The 18121-nt window shown below is 43.2% G+C and overlaps 1 protein-coding gene across 6 annotated transcripts in view; it reads right to left on the reverse strand.

The window, feature by feature from the left end:
• LOC101169147 (nuclear factor 1 B-type) overlaps window positions 1-18121 on the reverse strand; it is a 64182-nt gene that overhangs the window by 14014 nt on the left and 32047 nt on the right. For all 6 annotated transcript variants that reach the window (XM_078936368.1, XM_078936369.1, XM_011487391.4 and 3 more), the window contains 5 exons: window positions 12551-12607; window positions 9341-9409; window positions 5473-5593; window positions 4019-4140; window positions 331-456 (listed from right to left, as the gene is read on the reverse strand). In XM_078936368.1, coding sequence (XP_078792494.1) covers window positions 331-456; window positions 4019-4140; window positions 5473-5593; window positions 9341-9409; window positions 12551-12607 — 495 coding nt within the window. The remainder of the gene's footprint in view (window positions 1-330; window positions 457-4018; window positions 4141-5472; window positions 5594-9340; window positions 9410-12550; window positions 12608-18121) is intronic.

The following is an 18121-nucleotide window of genomic DNA, read 5'->3' on the forward strand; positions in this document are numbered from 1 at the left end:
ACATTCTTTGAACACTTACAAAACATTAAATTTACTGTTTAATTAAATGTTCCTGCAATGGGATACTTCCTATTTCTTTGCATAATGCATGTAAATATATTTTCAGAAAAATCACTGGGAATTTAAGATTTGAAGACCAGAAATAAATCTTTCAGATAAAAAAAAAATCAACATTAAATCTGAGTTCACCTGAAATATTACATCATTCACTAATAAATGCTCATTGTAAACTTCTAAATTAAAATTTTCACATGCCTATCTTAACAAAAAAACCTCTGAAAATTGATTAAATGTTTGTTTTTTGTTTCAAAAAGCTGGGAAGGAGCTTACCACTGTGTCCCCCACTTGATAGGTGATGCGGCTGAGAGAAAGTGCTGAGTCGTGGCGAGGAGTCCTGCGGGGAGGTGGGGCTGAACAGCGGCTTCTCTGGCTTCTTCATGGTGGGAGAAGACATGTCTGCGGGTGGGGAAGGAGCAAACTCTTCAGTACCTTTCAAGACATTAGCGATTTAGGAGAAATATCAGTGAAATATGACTTCAAATACACAAAAAAAAAAGATTTATGACCTCTTATGGGTGTAAATCACGTGTAATCAATAAAAAAAAAAAACAATTTTGTCATGTCTGAGCAGACGATTGAACCCACTAACACGTTGTTGCAAAGCAGCTGGTCACCTAAATAGGATTTACAAACGTCAAGACCCTAACCTAATCCCAAATAGAATGTTACAGCTATGCATCTGCCTCTGTAGCTACTGTAATTCCCCATGAATAATCCTGCAGGATCAGCTGAAGGCGTTTGTTTAGTCAAATACATGTAGTCCTGCGAGCTGCGAGAGCGTGCACAAGGTATGAGCGGCTCATTATTGGGGGCTTGGCGCTCTTGCCGCGCTGTCACGGCTGCGCAGTTTTCAATTTTCCATGGTGAGAAGCGCAGTCTGAAGGGAGCGCGATAACAAATAGATGCGAGGAGCGGCAGCGGCGGCGCCGCCTTAAGTTCTGCTTCCTCTGTAAGCGAGCGTTCATCCGGAGTCATAGGGGGGAAAACTTTCACATCGTCTGACCTCTCTTCCCCTCAAAATGAGCTGTTTGAGCTGAGAAATGAGCGGCACCGTCTCAGAGATCCACCTGACTGACAGGGAAGAAAAAAACAACCTTCATCTGTGGAGGAAGCAGCAGGAATTTAGGGGGATTTCCAACTGTGAAAATCCTTTTTTTTTTTTACTGTCTTTTGTCAAATAAAGAAAACTGGTAAATGACATATACTTAAAGAGCACGTTTTTACCTTCCATAAAGGCCAAAAGTGATTCACAGTCTCACTCCCATTCAGCCACATTCACACACCGATGGCGGCTCGACTGCCTTCAGCTACATTTACGTTGCCCTCAACAACTCGCGTATTCACATGAAAGGGCTATGTAAAGACGTGTCGGGCTCCTGCGTTCAAATCTCTCGTGTTTTTACGATTTTGTACAAAACGAGTTAAAAACAAGAAATTCATCATTGCGGTTTGTGCCCCGACTGGTATAAGAAGACATTCAGTCTTTTACGTATCAGAATAAAGCTGTGACTAAAAAAAAAGGCCTGGAGCATCATTCCTGAGATTTGTACGGCTTCAACATTTTTTTTTCAACTGTAAGTAGCGGACATGCGCTAGCAAATAGTAGAAAAAGAAAAAGAAGAAACCATCCCTTCCTGTGCAGTGTATGTAGCTTTCCACCATGACCAACCAATAACCACCAGGAGCAATGGGGGTTTGCCCAAGGACACTTTGACGGAGGGAGAGGAAAGGCGGGAACCGAGCCTGAGATTTTCTAATCAGAGGTCGACTGCCTATCCAAGGAATTCTGACACACACACAAAAAGAGAAAATCTGGTAATAAACTGTGGTAAAGATGGTAAACTGGAGTTTGGTGGCACCATGTGATACGACTGAAAACGATGGCGGTAATGATGTCGCTAATGTACTGTCTAATCTTGTGAGAGTTTGCAATCGGAGGTCGGCCGCTCTACCTCTGCACCACAGATTTTTAAAGTTTGACTTTTCTTAACCTGTAATTAACTTTAACTTAAAACAAAAAATGAAAAGTCTTACAACAAATGGTTTTTAACAGTGTACTAGGTCTAACTTAGCTTCTTAGAGCAGAACGCGAGGGGGGAAACTTTTCTTCCAACTCGCGGTGAGTGAAAACCATGTGGGAAAAATGTCTGCTTGGCACTTTGGGAGTCTCATATGGGTTTAATATCAACCCCGCTTCTCATTTACTCGCCATTGACAGAATAATAGCTGTCTGCGGAGCGTTTCCTGGGTCTGTGTCTGTGTTTTACGCACAGCGATACTCCCAGAGCACGCTGACATTTCATGCAGCCGCACTGGGTCTGTGGCAAAATCCCACCGTCCCCACATCTCTTGTGGATCATCTGGAGTTTTCCTCTCGGATGTTTCACAATAAAATACATAAAATAAAACAGTGGTGGCCTTAACTTCAGCTGAAACCACTGTGCGCCTGCCTGGTGGCTTCCCAACGATTTTGTCTGTCACACTCGACGTGTTTTCTAATATTTCCGCCACCCCTGGTGGTTGAAAACAGATGCGGCGTGGGTATCGGAGCGTTGATGGAAGTCGGCAGGGAGCGAGGAGGATCGGGAATCATGGGACGGTGAGGCTTTAATTAAAAGGGGCGGCGACCGCTGCTCTGTGGCAGGAGACGACATAATGAGACGCTGGATCTGTCCTGCGAGGATCCCGCTTTCCCCTTTTGCGCCGAAACACATCTCTATCCTCGCTCTGATCCATTAAGCCCCTTGTTTCACCTTATTACAGGTAATCTGATTATACATTCTGCTCCTCTCTCTCCAGTATGGCAAACAAACAGCTTTTATTGACACCTGCCGTGCAACATTCAGCGTTTAGGTGATTCAGCTACAATTTAAGGAGACAAAAAACAAAAGAAAAAGAAAATCCATCATGTTGGAGCTCACAGCTGACACCTGCATGAAAGTAAAAGCTCACACTGTGAGCTTTATTAGTGGTGTAAATACACTGCAAACCTCATTGCGCAATCTTTATCCCGCCTGAGTGTAAATAAAACAGTTAAAGGACAACAGACGTGACATTTAAGGAACAGATTAAATTCACTTAAAACCTTCCTGAGGCTTTTCAGATGTTGGATTTCCGCGAAGCTTTAGACATGTGGCTCATTGATTTTATTTAGAATACATTTCTTCTTTTGAAAATACACTAAACTTGACAAAGACAATAGTATTACAACAACAATTAAAAAGTTAAAAGCTGCAAAAATGCCAATAAAAACCTTTTTTTATCAAACGATGATGAGAACGTCATGACGTCGTGAAAACATCAATCGTTCTCAAATGCATTTTTTGAGAATTATGAATTATGTTTAAATGTCGTAAACATCCAAACTGCAAAGCTACGTATGCTCCGCCCTCAGCAACCCAAGTTTAGGCAGCCACTTCTAATGACAAGACTCTGCAAATGCGCATTTCAGGCTTCTGTGTTCATAACTCTCAAGTTTCTACGACCATTTCAGATCTCTACGTGAAAAACGGCCATTGAAGACGCGTTGAAAGTTAAACCAGGCCAATCGGGGATTCGGATTTGGTAGATGGCCTCCTTTTTCATTCACAGAAGTGCCAACCATTAGAAAATCGATTATGAAGAAGAAATTAATAATTACTGCTCGTGCCTGGCCGGAATTATATGACAAGTCTTTCATTTATTGGAATAGAGCTGTGAAAAAAAGGTCCGGAACAAGATTTGCGAGATTCGCACCGCTTTGACATTTCGCACCAAACCAGGTGGCGGACATGGGCTGGTAAACAGTAGAAGAAGGAAAAGAAGAAGAAGCCCCTCCCTGCTTGTCCAGTGTGAACACTATGGGCTAAATGAATGCATGTTAAGTGCATTCTTGAACATGCACTACATGTCCAGTGTGAACGTAGGTTCAGTGTTGGCATCAAGGTCTCATTCATCCACCAAAAACCAAACAAATTACCTCCGTCTCTGTCGTGCCAGTTTGCCCGGCTGCTGGCTGGTGAGCTTGGTGACGAGTAGAAGTCTGGTCCAGTCGGGCTGGTGTCCATGTTCTCCTCCATGTTGACCGTTTTAGGCCTTTTACTGCAAATAAGGAGGAGTTTACGGCTTCAGCGAGATGGTCACTTTGGGTAACATAACGGACACGATGTCAGGATGTATCAGCGCTTAGTTGTTGTCAGCTGGGGAAGATGTTTGGCAAGGATTTACGTAATTTGGGAAAATGTCCTTAAACTGTTCTCAGTTAGGAGACATTAACATTAATGGCCGTATTGGTCCAGTAAAGTGATGGCGTTTGGTCCTTTTATATTAATGCTCTTGGCAGCTTCATCCAGACATCCCAGCTAATGTGACCCATAGAGTGGCTGCATGATCCATATTTGCAATTTTTGCAAGACAGCAAGTGAAGTATAATAGCTATATTCTAAATGAGTCTGAGTGTCTTAATTTATATCGTAGGCCGATGTGAACAGAGGGCATGCGGATGTTGCACAAATCACTGGACTCTACCAAGAAATTTACATTTTCATGTGCTTCAATTAAAACAGATAAAAAATGAATACTTTCCATGTTGTGATTTTTAGTAAAAAAGTTTTGTCTAAAAAAAACATTTCTGATTTTATACCCTTAAAGAATTCCTGAACAAAAGCTGTAGCCACATGTGTCCACAATCAAGCTGTCTTTTTAAAATGGAAAACAATTACCAAAATCTGAAATACAAGTTTTTAGTAGTTTTTAGTTTTTTAATTCTACAAACTAAATTTTTGTCTGCCAACAAGAAGATGAAGGTTACCCTAGCTTGGCACAAATCTAAAAATACAAAAAAGTTAAATTGTATTGTAAAGAACAACATTTTTCGTATTTTTCAATATTTTTTTAATTGAAATTAACTACGTTACATCTAAAATACAAAAAAAACTTTCCTTTTATAACTTGACTAGTTAAACATTGTTTAAATTAACGCTGAAGACTAATGGAACTTAGCCTAGCTAGGTACAAAGCTAAAAAAAACTGTATCGAAGGAGAAAAAAAAGAGTTAAACATAACTACATTACAACTAAAATACAGAATAATTTTCAGCCTTTTTTTAAATTAACTAAATCTTTGTGTGCTAACTATAAAGCTGATGGACATTAGCCAAGCTAGGCACAAAGCTAAAAAAAAAAGAAAAATCCTAAATGAAACAGATATAAGGTAGAGTCATCCCTTTTTCAAATTTTTTTGGGACACAAATAGGCAAGCTTAAATTGTTATTCACTTCATTGAAAAAACAAAAAAACACTTCTAAATCTAATAGGCTATAAAACAAGTTATGGTTCATTATTCAGTATTATTCATAAATAGGACTTTAATTTGTGGTTTTCAAAAAAACAGAAAGACTTATGATCTTTTGTTGTTGCTGCAACTTTCACTGACCTGCCAGGAGGGGAGGACAGGGAGCGGTGCAGTCCCACACTGGAGTTCAGGTCATGGTAGTAGTGTTGGCCGGGCATGTCCGCCATGGAGAAAGGTACCGCTGCGCCGTGGGTGATGGGCACTGCGAGGGGCACAGAGGGGTTAGGGTTGTCTTTGCGTGTGATTGCATCTGTGCAGAAAATGAAACAACTGCAATCTTTTCAAAGTAAATCAGTGCTTCCTAAACGTGTCAATCTATTACCATTTGCACAGACGTGCTGCAGTAAATGTTTTAACCAGATTTATTATTTATGAGGTCTAAGCAAAAGGAAAAAAACAGAAAAAAACAACCTTTGAAGTGTTTGTCTAAACTTTTCAGATTTCCCAAATATTTACGCTGCGGAAGGTGCTGCTTTTCCCACTGCGGTCAAGGTGAGGGATATTGTTTCACGGGAGGTCGGCTCTGTTTACAGAACAAGAGGGGGTTCAGCGCCCATCCTCACTCTCTGCCCCCGTGTCCCGCCTTCGCTCTAGAGTGTGGTCGGCCGGGCCGCCGGCGGCTCCAGTGGCTGGCTGGTTTGGAGCGGATGAGGGGATGGAGTGTGCGGCGCCGTCTGTTGTGGTCTGAGGTTCACCACTGCCACAGTCCCTCCGCCAGCCTCCGCCCTGGCAGAGGCCCCTACCCGCCGCTGCCCGCCCTGAGCTGCATGGTGCAGGAATGCCTCCGAACCCAGGAGCACGCCAAATGCCAGATTAATGTGTGTGTGTTTTTTTATTCCATTCAGGACTATGGATCTCACTAACCTCCCCTCAATGAGATGGTCTCTCTTTAATAGTCTGTCTCTCTTCTTGGCTCGCCGCTGTTTTTGTGATGCAACTTGGCCACGCCGCCAATCCGCTAATTTAATAACACTTTGAGATTTCCGCCAAACAGAGTAAACATTTTATTTACTGTGACAAAAGTTTGGAGCTGTAACTTCACACGTCTTGCGTGCTTCCACACGTTTTGTTGACAAAACATCCCAAAGCGGCGGCTCCTGTTGCATTAATGAGGGGCTTTGTGGAAACGCCAGGCCGCCACGTCGGCCTTGAACTCCCTTTGATGGACTTCAAAGAATGTCTCAACAGCTCGGAGAGTTGGGAAAGCAGCGTGATGATGGATGAGCGGCTGCTCGGATGTCTTCCCAGGGAGCGACCGTCTGAGTGAGTGACAATTCCTGTGCGCGCGCAGGCGACCTTTTTAAAATTCCAGCTTGACTTCAGTCGGCTTGAGCGAAACTGGCCTCTGTCACACGAGAGCAAACATGGCAGCTCTGAGGCCATCTGGACCGGGAACAAATTAAACCACAAAAAAAATTTATTTAAAGAGATATTTAGTCCCTGATCTTGGAAACAATACGTTTTGTCTTTCGGAGCACGTAACTGGAGATTTATGACAAAGTCACAGTTTTTTTTGTGGTTTTTTTGTGTTTTTTTAAGGGGATGTATTGAATTAATGAAAAGGTCACCACTAAGGACTTTGTGACATTCTGTATTTATGCAACACGTGATCCATTTCCTTGAGTTGCTTTGGGGGAATTCATGACTTAATTGCAAAAATTATTTCATGTAAAAATGTAAACCAAAGTAAAGTCAATTTTACATTTGTGGCTTAACCAGAGATCTGTAATCTTCAACACTTAAAGAGTCATTCTGGTCAATGTCTCACTTTTAGGAGCCACAAAGTTTTACTTCCCCCTGTAGAAAAATAAGACTCTAATTTGCATTCATGTTTTGTTGATATTATGATAAATATAAATATATTATTGTTTCTTTTTGCAGAAATAAAACATAAAGATATAAAAAATTTTAAATATTAAATAGTTAATAACTTTTGAAAGAGGTTAACATGATTTTCTTTCAAAATAAAAGACTCCCTGTACCACATAGGATCATCTCAATGCAGCAAATGTAGCAGAAGGTAATGTCAGCCATGATTTAAAAAAACTCAACACCGTTTATTTTACTGTTGGTGGGGCATCCCAGCCAAAAGGTATAAATCTTAATTAAAAAAAAAATTAAATCAGAGCTAATCAAGTGTCCAAACTTAAATTCGGACTTCCCAGTGGTCTTTCAATTATGATGTCATGAATTGCCTCTTGGTTTGGTTTTGGCATGTTTTATTTATTTTTTATTTTGATGCTTTGTTCCTGCAGGTTAGCTGTGACTTCTTCCTGCCTGCAATCGCTACTTTAGTGTTTTTTGATTTAAGGAGGGGTCTCTCTGTGTTCTGCTCTGGTGTGTCTTGGCCTGCCCTTCTGCGATCATTAAATGTTTTGGGACTATTTTGGCAATGTGTTTCAACCTGTTTGCCTAACCGTCACGTATGATCACAACGTTTTTAGCCAAAATCCAAAAACCTTTGTGGTTTTTATCTAAGACAAAGTTTCTGCAGAGCGACAACTCCGCCCTTCCCATCATCCATAACTGAGAGCTCTCTGTTTACATGCTCTCCCACTAGCCTACAGCCCCTCACACCCCCAGCCTAACAATACTAGTGAAACACAAAATAGTAAGCAATATTGGAGCTATCCAGCCGTACAGTTTGGAGCCAGATACCAGCTCAGACGAGGAAAACAAAGACGTGCATGGATCTAGTCGTCAGCATCAGAATGCAGCAGAGCAGGGAGCTTGTCCCCCACTCAGCGTATTTTCTACGCCACATGTAAGTTCTTTTTCAAACTGCATTTTTTCTTCTGCTCCTGGTTCTCAATGATCATGAGAAAAATGCAACAAAAAAATGCTACGGTACGAGGTACGCGGCGCTCAAAAATCTGTCCAATTGTTTGATTTTGGTAAGCTACAAAGCTGGACCGCTATAGTTGTTGTTGGAGCTTTGCTACGTGCTTTGCTTAAACTGAACAAGTTAAATGAAGTTGGACTTTTCCAAAGTTTGGTTTTGCTTAATGCTTTTACAATTCAAAACATATTTTTTTCACACAACCAGAGTGGCATTTAGAGGTGGGTCAAAGAGTCACACATAGCCCCAGACCCTCAGGTTGCAGACCCCTGGGCTAAACTTATACAAAAGTATAATTTTGGAGATTTTCCAAAGTATTCAGATGTGCTGCATTAACTAGAATATTCCGGGTCCGAACAGCAATAACACGCCCCTCTGAGTGGAACTATTAGAGGGAAACTGGCTGGAGCATGCTGCGACACACAGCCAACACAGCATCTGTATGCTCCTTTCAACCGCAGCCTGTGGAGGGTTTCAGGGGGTGTGTTTGTTCGTGTGTGTATGTATGTGTGTGTGCGGTTGACTGGACTCTTTGTGCTCTTCGGGCACGTTCACTACAGTTGCAGCCTCGGCGCGAGGGGCAACACAGGTGAGCGGTGCCTTGACGTGCCCGGGGCCATGCGAGGAGTCCTGGGGGAACAACCGTCAACGGCTTTGCAGGGGAAGAAGACAAGTCTGTGCAGATGAGCGCCGGCTCACGCCGACAGCTGCGCGCTGGCTGTGTTATCTTACTGCGAACCGGCCAAACGGGATTTACCGCACCACAGCTGTGTGGCAAGCGGGGGCTGGAGTTTGCACACAGATCACAAGTAAAAGCAAGGTTTCTTTATATGCTGCTTAAAGATTTGGGGTCGCCCCGTTTTCTCCAAATTGAGATTAGTTGACCATGTTTATATGTAAATACACAGACGTGGAAATTTCATGTGAGTCTGCACACACAGAGAGCTCCACCCTTAGCTGCACCTGTTACTCCTGCAGCAGAAAGACGCTCCAGTTTCTCCCTGTGAGCTTCACTTCACCCCCCCCCCCCCCCAAAAAAAAACAAAAAAACCTCCAAAAACATGTGGGGCACGGGTGTTAAAGTGCGAAACATGGAGGCAGGGTACTCACTTCGGGACACTCGCACCAACTCGGCAACGCTGAAGACTCCTGATTTGATGAAACTGTCTTCCAAGTAAACTGCAGACACAGAAGCGATTGTGTAACGGTTAATGGTTGTTAGCTAAAGACGTATGAAAAGCTTGATGCAGCGATAAAGCTCTGAGCTTCAAAATGACACCAAGTTGGTTCAGTGCTTGTTATTATATTATGTAATAAAGATAAACTAGCATAGATCCATCAATCATTCCTGTTTGTTTAATAAAATCTGCTGCTGCAAACAGATAAACAGAACTTTGCCTGGATTTAAAATACTCTGAAGTAGTACAAGAAGATTTAGATCAATTTTAATTAGTTTTATATTCAATAATCTGTTTATTTCATGAAACAAATTGAGTCAATTTGGATTTTTCCCTATCTCTGTCAGAAACATTGTATAAAATCCTATATACTCTCATAAAAAGAAATATTATGATGGTGCATGTGTGTGATAACATGATCAACTAAGCTTTTTAAAACACATCTGCATTTAAAGTCCCACTCTGATCAACCTTTTCATCTATTTTCAAAGCATTCCCAGTGTTTTTAATTGTGTTTTTGCCGTTTTTAGGCCAAATCAAAAAAACTCTTCATTTCTAGGACATAGTTTCTGCAGAGCTGCAGTAGTTCATCAGAAATTCGCCTCTGAGATTTGAATTTGAATAAATAAATACTCAGAAATGCAATTTTATTTTTCTTTATATGTCTTTCATCAGGAGAAAAATGCACGTAAAATACACCAAAAACACGATTTTCATTGAAGGTGGTCTTTAAAAAACCCACTAACTATCCCCCCCCCCCCCCCCCCATTTCTTTAACAGCAGGATTCTTTTTCCATGACATTGCGGTTCTGGGATCTGGAGCTGCATTTGTTTTTCATTGGACGCTGTAAAAGTGAGTGGAGCGACGGGACAGGTGTGCAGAGAAGAGGAAGAAGAGGTGAGATTGACGAGCACGCTCGTGCTGCGGGGGGGGACACACCGAACAAACCCCCAGCCAAGGGGCCTGCTGGCACGGCTTGTTTATTAAAAATAGCAACAGTAAACCTTCAGAATATGTTAAGTTGACACGGTGACAAAAACCACTGCAAAGTAATGTCTCAGAAAAAAACAGCCAAACATTTCCTTATAGTTTCACGCATGCTGACTCATGCATTAGGCTGCATTTCTCAGGTTTGTGTGGCCTGCATGGACTTAACAACACTAATCGAGATGGGGGGAGAAGCTGTCAATGCCAGACATGTTATTGGCACCCCGATGATGCTTAGCTTTGATTCCCGGCCGAGACCGCGCGGGCCGAGCCAGGAGAAGGGACAGACAGGTATCTACGCGGCTCCTCCTGCGGCAGCAGCGCTTTTCAAGGAGGCATGGCACTGCGGAGGGGCCTCCGAGGCCGAGTCGCTGGCCCGCTGACATGTTTTCCTTGGCAGCGGCCTCAGCAGAACCTGCTCTGGAGGTAGAGGGCTCATCGTATTTCTCAAACTTCTTCTTTTTTTTTGTCCCAGCGTTGTGACCACACAGCGGTTTAGCTCGGCTCATTTTCCAAGAGTGGGGATAAACTGAAGTGCCGAACATCACTTGTGGACATTAAACCCAATCGTGTGACGATTTCTCCACCCATTTGGTAAAAACTAGTGCTGTGGGTCATTACTTAGGTGATTTAATTTAAAAATCAAAATCAGCAATTCACAGATTAAACCACTATTTAATTCAACTGATTTTTGAATAGTTGCTATATGTGTGTTTCTTTTAATGAATGTATAAAAATTAAAATTACTTGTATTCCAACACGAGCATTTATACTTTTATTTAGAACAGAAAATCTGAATTAACAAAATATAACAACAAATAATATTTAAACAATGTTACACTTGCCAGTTTTTCTATCAACTTTCTGGTTAACTTGAGCAGTAAACAAAATCATTGTTGCTTTGGATCATTTTAGAATATCCTGAAAATGTTCTCTACAGTTTTTCTAACCTCATAGTTTTGCAGTTCCACCTAAAAATGTAATCACTAAAAAAGACTCACAGTCCTTTAATCTAAAGTATTTCCAACAGATATGTTTTATAAACTTATCAGACAATATTTTCACGAACCGCTCTGAACAGGGCCAAAGTAAATATCTAATTAGAAATAAATATCTAGATTGCATCCATTTAGGCTGAAGAATTGGACTGTATTGTATCGCCTGTTGAATGTTTTATATACATGTTACGCCATGCATATCCAAAAGTACACAACCCTAGTGGAAATACCAGAAAAACTCACACTTTCGATCAACATTTTACATTTCTGGTACGGCATCTCCACCTTATTCCAGACAGTCACATGACAACACATGATTGATCACAAGATATTCGTGATATTTCTTTTAGTTCATTTTGATCATATTTTTATTCAAATTGTCAACTTTATTTAAAACAAAACTGTTTTCTTCTGAATTTTATAGTATAAACTGGACGTCTAATTTTCACATCTACGCAAATTACATCTATTTTTTTTTACATCTATGAAAAACACTTTACTTTGAAATGAGAACCTTAACGTTTTCTTTATTTATTTACTTACAGTGATAGTAGCATATACGTTTTATTTTGCTTTTATATTTAAAATCCAACATTATTCTGCAATCTTGAAGCCACAATTAGATTTCCTTAGGTGTATTTTTATTAAACTTTACTTTTTATATAAAGATCGCAAATCCATGATCTTGGACGTCACAAATGTTTAGATTTTCTGGAGCATAACGCAGATATTTGAGTATTCAGAAACTTGTTAGAACTCTAGTAAAAATAATAACCCTTTAACACTGGAGCCTTATCTTCAGTGTTTACGACTGTTGTTGTTTTTCAACTGTTTAAGCAATTCACGTATTTCCAGTGGATTCTGAAGTGGAGAAGAGCCCCTTTTCTCCCAAAGCTGCTCTTCTCAGCGTCAGAATCAACCGATTCACGTTGATGGCGTAAACGGTTGTGGAGTTACAGTGTGTGAAAGGTGTCGTCTGCGACATCTCCAATCGTAAAGGGTTAACAAAGATCCCCATGGCTAGATTGGACAGCAAAAGTTCCCCCCTCTCGGATGTCTGTCTGCGATTTGACCTAAGCGCGATGTCCCATCAGCCCCTGTGGGGCGGGCCGGCAGCACGGGAGTGATGACAGGAGGGAACTGCCACTGTACATACCTGGAAGAGGGTTTTTGCCTGGCTCATTGTTACTTGGACTTCCTGACTGCTGCGAGTCTGTGAACACACACACACAAAAGGGGGGGGGGTTAGTATAGAAACATACCATCATGATTTGATAGTTTTCGTAAATCTCTTGAGGAAATAATGTAAAAGATATCAGCGGGGGGGGGCTTTTGTGGCAGCTTAAAGTCTGCTCTTATCTTTTGACCCCCCCCCTAGCAGTAGATCAAACAAGACAGCTTTGTTTGAACTGTGCTATCATTCTTTTAGGGGGAGAGTGCAGATCTCTGACGTGGGACCGACTAAAGTTTTTTACCGTTTTTCTAATGGGAAGTTGGGGGGGGGGGCTTCAGTCCTGCTGTGCAAGGTACAAGCACAGAACAAAACATGTAGGGGGGGAGAAGGAAAGAGGACAGGCGGGAGGCGGGAGGGGAACACGAGGAAACATGAGTGGAATTCTTTCCACCGGCTTCGGCGCGGCGGTGGAGGCGGCCAGACTGACATCGCTGCACCTCGCTGAGGACGGGAATGCATCGGCGGGCTGCGGCTGATCACTGACAGGCACGGGGGGGGGCAGCTCTTTCCCCCTGTGAAGTTATGCAGCGCGCCAAAGTTGTGAAACGTCAAAATTAGCCCGCATAAATCACCGTCCGATCGCAATCTGGCTTTTGAAAGGAACAGCCTACGTGGAGAAGGAGAGGGCGGTTAATAGCGGACCCCCTCGTAATGACTTCGAGGGACCACACATACCCCGAGACGGGGAAAAAAGGGGGCGCAATGAGAACCAGCAGGGAGATTATCATCTACACCTTGAACATGTGACAGCCTGAGCATGAGAGGCAAGAAGCCGGAGAGACGGTGAACTTAGATACCCTCGTCGTGCAACAACACACTTTTTCCTGCCCCAGCTTTCATAAGCGAGAGGGAAAAAGCAAGGGGGAGGGAATGAATGTGTGTGTAGGGGGGGGGTTGAAAGATTTATTCCTGTCTTGCTTCTTCTCTGTGTCGCTCTCCAGCTCTGTCTTGTTCCCCAACTCCTAAATTTGACTATTAAACAGTGCTGCAAAAACAGAATGTTCTTGGCTAAAGCTCAACAAAGACAAAGAAGGGAGGGGGGAAAACAACCATACGTTAAGCAGAAAGAAAGAAAAAATCGTTATTTAAATTACATGAACCCAAAAGGATCTTTGTAAAACTAAAAGGACATTTTCCTGTTATACAAGCACAAAAGTGCAAGTCCTTATAAACCCATTTAAGCCCCCATTATTCAAAATTTGGGAAAATCTTCACTAAAACTGCTGAATTTCATAACGCCAATACTCCAGAAGAACTGCCTGAAGATGCCTGAAGTTCACATGGATTTGCCACAGCACATGTCCATAAAGGCGTTCGGCGTGGCGCCCGCCCTCCTTCCCACTTTTCAGAGTCATCTGTCAGTCTCGTTATGACTGCCAACTTCATGCCTGCTCCCCAGGAGCTGCTCAGAGAGGCACAGACTCAGACGGATGGGAGGTGGAAGGGTGGATGGGGGGGGCTCTGAAGTAAACGAAGGAAAAAAATAAAAAAGCTGTGAGAACGTGAGCGAGGCGCTCTGGTTGAGTTAGGTCGGATCAAAGTTTAATGCTTTTGCTCTTTTGTTTTCCCTTTTTTCTTTTTTCGCATCAGCCCTTTTGGAGAGCAGAAGAGGTGGCCATGACAAAAAGAAAAAAAAAAGAGCAGATGGTCGTCGCAATTAGAGATCCCAGGCAGCATCTTCCAGCATGAGGCCCCACTGTAGCACCGGCAGAGACCACCTGGACGACTCAAGGTGGGATGCAAGCATATGGCACATCTGCTGGGTCTGCGCCGGTGCTGGAATCACCTCCCCTTTTTGCATTACATTTTACCTCTGACCCATTGCCTGTATGTGAGAACTGGACTGAGAGACCCCCTCCCTTTCAATCCAAATAGGAAGTACCTGCTAGTTCCAAGAACCCAAAATCCCATAGACTTCTATTAAGAAGCTGTTACTATTGGTCAGAATTCTTGCTCTGATACCACTGTTTTAAAACATATTGTGTTAATCCTTTTTTTTATTTATTCCAAGTTATTCACGTAATAAACTGACTAATCAGATGACTCAATAAAAGCATGTGGTCTCACATCAAACATTCAAAATGTTTGACAGATTTCCTCTAGCCTGATTTCAGGGGAGAGGGGGCGTGGACTTCCAACCAGCTCAGTCCTGATTAGCTAGAGTGGTTGCCATAGAAATTTTTATTCTGACCGACTTGGACCAATCCCTGCCTACTGACGGCATCTGGTTCCAGACGCTGTCAGTAAGCGTCTGGTGATGTTCGTACCGTGAAAAAAACAGCAACTAAATTGACTTTTTTTAGTTGGAGCCGGATTTAAGCTGTTCTCTATGAGTGACATCACACTCCAGTCCAGTTCTCATACACACTAAAGAGTCTGACCCGCAAATGACAGCCAACCTGAGGCCCCTCCCCCCAGAGCCATTGCTTGAATTCCTACTCGCCAAAATAAAACTTAAACTGGTGTCTCCCTGATCTGACAAGCAGGACATAAAAGAGGAATTGTAAAATCAGAAATGGGAGAGCAGGACCACGTTCTGAGCAGCAGTCTCGGTGTCTGTCTATAAGGTGTCCTGTGCAGAAGCCCCGGCCAATCTGATAGTCTTCAAATAAACACCAGTGTAACCTGTAAATAAACAGTTGCGGTCGAGGAGGCTCGGTTTTGCCCTGGGAGCTTGGCAGGGCTGGATCGCAGGGCCAGACGCCACACACTCACACACACACACGCATAAACATGCACGTACACACCAGGCCCTTTTCCAAAAACAACATTTCTTGGCACCCTCCATCCCTGCCACTTGTTTAAATAAACAAACGGGTTCATGGAGGACTGGAAAAAACAGTCCTGTGCAGGAATTGGACTATCTGCGGTTACTCAGCATAAAAAGAGCAAAAGAAGGGGGTGGGGGCTGTTTTGGATTCGTCCGAAAGTTCCTACACCTTCTTGTCCGGTTGGATACTTATCATACCACTGTAACGGCTGAGGCAATTAGTGGTAATGGCAACAAAAATCTGGCTCGGCAAGAAAAGTTTAGAAGTGCTTGTGAGGTTTTTCCACACCCCAGTGTGTCGCTCGCCTGGATTTTATAATCACTAAAACACACTCACCCCTCCATTTTTTGGCACCCTACCCATTTTTCTCCAACTAAATCCAAGGTGGGGGGGGTGCATATGCACATACACACAGTTTGGATTAAATTAGCCGCATAGTTTAGGAAACCCCCCCCCTCTCTCCCTCCTTGACGACGCACGTTTGTAGCCCGCAAACGCTTGCAGACACGTACAGATACCCTACACGAAAAAAAAAGTACTAGAAAAACGTGCGCGCGTGCACGGGGGCGTCACGCACGCCCTGCAGATGCATACCACTGTCGACATTTCAGGAGGAGAAGCCTGTCTGGCAGCCATTTTATGCCGAGCGGGGTTCTGTGCACATGTATAGCACTCTGGCTGCCAGAGGCATGGGTCCCGAGCCAAGATGCATTTCAGCAGCCCGGGGAGGCGAGGGGAGGGGGAGCGCGGTGAGGAGAGGTGGACTCCAGGAGAAGTCAGGAAACATAGAGAGGGAAGGAGAAGAGAAAAGAAAAAACAACAAGGATCGACCTAATTACGGAGCGGCTCCGATGCGTAATGTTTCAACAATACAGCTGCTCCTGAGTAAATATTTGATGTGGCCAAGCAGACTTTCTCCTGCTTTTCTCTGCTTCCAAAGAGTCCGGAAAGACACAATCATGTGTGTGTGTCATATATGTGTGTGTGTGGCAGGGTCACGCAGCTCTTGACAGTGCGCAAAAGGCTGTGCATGTGCTGGTATGTAACGCATGCGTGTTTGTGTGTGTGTGTGTGTGTGTGCACTGTGTCCTCCTGTGCTCCTGGTTTCTATCATTCACAGCTTTGCGGATGACCTCACACTCTTCGGGCTGGCGTCCAACCGCCTGCAGAACCCGCTCTCTTTTGCCCGATCTCCGTTTCTTCTCCACACTATCTGTCTATCGCCGTTCCTGTGCCTGCAACAGTATCCTTCCTCCATTGTGTCTTTTCATACCCGCCTCTTTGGGTATTTTTCGGCGGTGTATCTTCTCGGGTGAAAGGCTCCCGTCTACATTTTGCCTTTCTCAATTTTCTTTGTTTTTTGCCCCATAAACTGTTCTTTTTTTAACGATTCCATCTGTGTTAGAGCTCTCTTTCCATTTGTCGCCTAAATTAAACGCCCCCCCCCCACGACTCTTCGTCTTTATATCTGTCTTTTCTCCCTCCCTTTGCGCCTTGTTGTCTAAACAAAGTGGCTTTTATCAGGACGAGCCGCAACCCAAACAAGCCAAACAAAAGATACGGGCGAGAAAATCTGCCCACAGAAAAGGGAGGATCTTATCATGCCAGCCTTTGTGTGCCAGCTTGCCAACTGGTGATGCCTCCCCCCCCCCCCCCCCACCACCACCACCATAGACCACTCCCCCAACACACACACACACATTTCCCAAATTTTGGCATGGGGGCCCCTCTTTCTCCCCATTAGGAGTCATGGGTGGCATTCGGCAAAGGGCTGCCACCTGACCCGGCTGAAGGGGAAGGGGTGATGACTCTCAGAATTTAGGGGCTACGACAAATGGTGCACCAAGATGAGCGCCATTTTGGGGCAGCATCGTCTTTAAAGGATGGGTCTCCCGGAGACGTTTTATATAAGAACATTAAAAAAAGGCAAAAAAAAAGCTGCTGGCTTTGATAGGCGAAAATGCTGGACGTTACCACTTTCAGATCACAGTGACAAAAAAGTTGATGTCACCCGGGTGTCTACAGATTTACAAAAGTTACATTTAAGGACTTTTATTACCTTTTTAAGAACCCTTAAAATCTGATTTAATACCGAAAATGAAACAAACAGCAGAAGTCTGCTGTTACTTGCACTACACATGCAATTGGATCACCTTGATCCCCATTGTGCCAAGTTTAAATGTCTTTCTGCAAACTGTAGTTAGTTTTCTTAAGGAGTTCCACTAACCAGGTTTAACCATCACCAGTAATTCCTGTTTACAAGCCATTTCCCCATAAATTTCCTGTTTTTCTGCACCGACAAGCATGAGCTAATTGGCTACCGAGGTTAAACGATTAACAATAGGTTTGCGACCTAATGACACAAGATGTTTTTTTTCTTTTTTGGAGACAAGAAGTCAAAAAAGTTAAGACCCATTCACCAGGAGTTAAGAGAATGTCATGCTTTACTAAGGCCTTATTTAGGTTTAATTAAAATTAAAACCTTTTAAGGGTTTCTAAGGATCTGCAGTCCCTGTTGGTGTACTTCATCTATGACAACAGATGGTGGCTCATAAAGACAACGAGGGGATGGATGGAAGTCTGTTTAGTTTGCAGGAATATTCCATGCTCACTTCTTAGGCGACCCCGCCTTTGACGGGCGATCAGGTACCGTAAAGACGCACGCAGACGGCCCGAGACGAGGGCGTGAAAAAAGCTGTGAGAAAGTGAAACGTCTATAGGA

This window comes from Oryzias latipes, chromosome 18 (genome assembly GCF_053564925.1).
Source record: "Oryzias latipes strain Hd-rR chromosome 18, Olatipes_Hd-rR_3.1".
Classification (NCBI taxonomy): Eukaryota; Metazoa; Chordata; class Actinopteri; order Beloniformes; family Adrianichthyidae; genus Oryzias; species Oryzias latipes.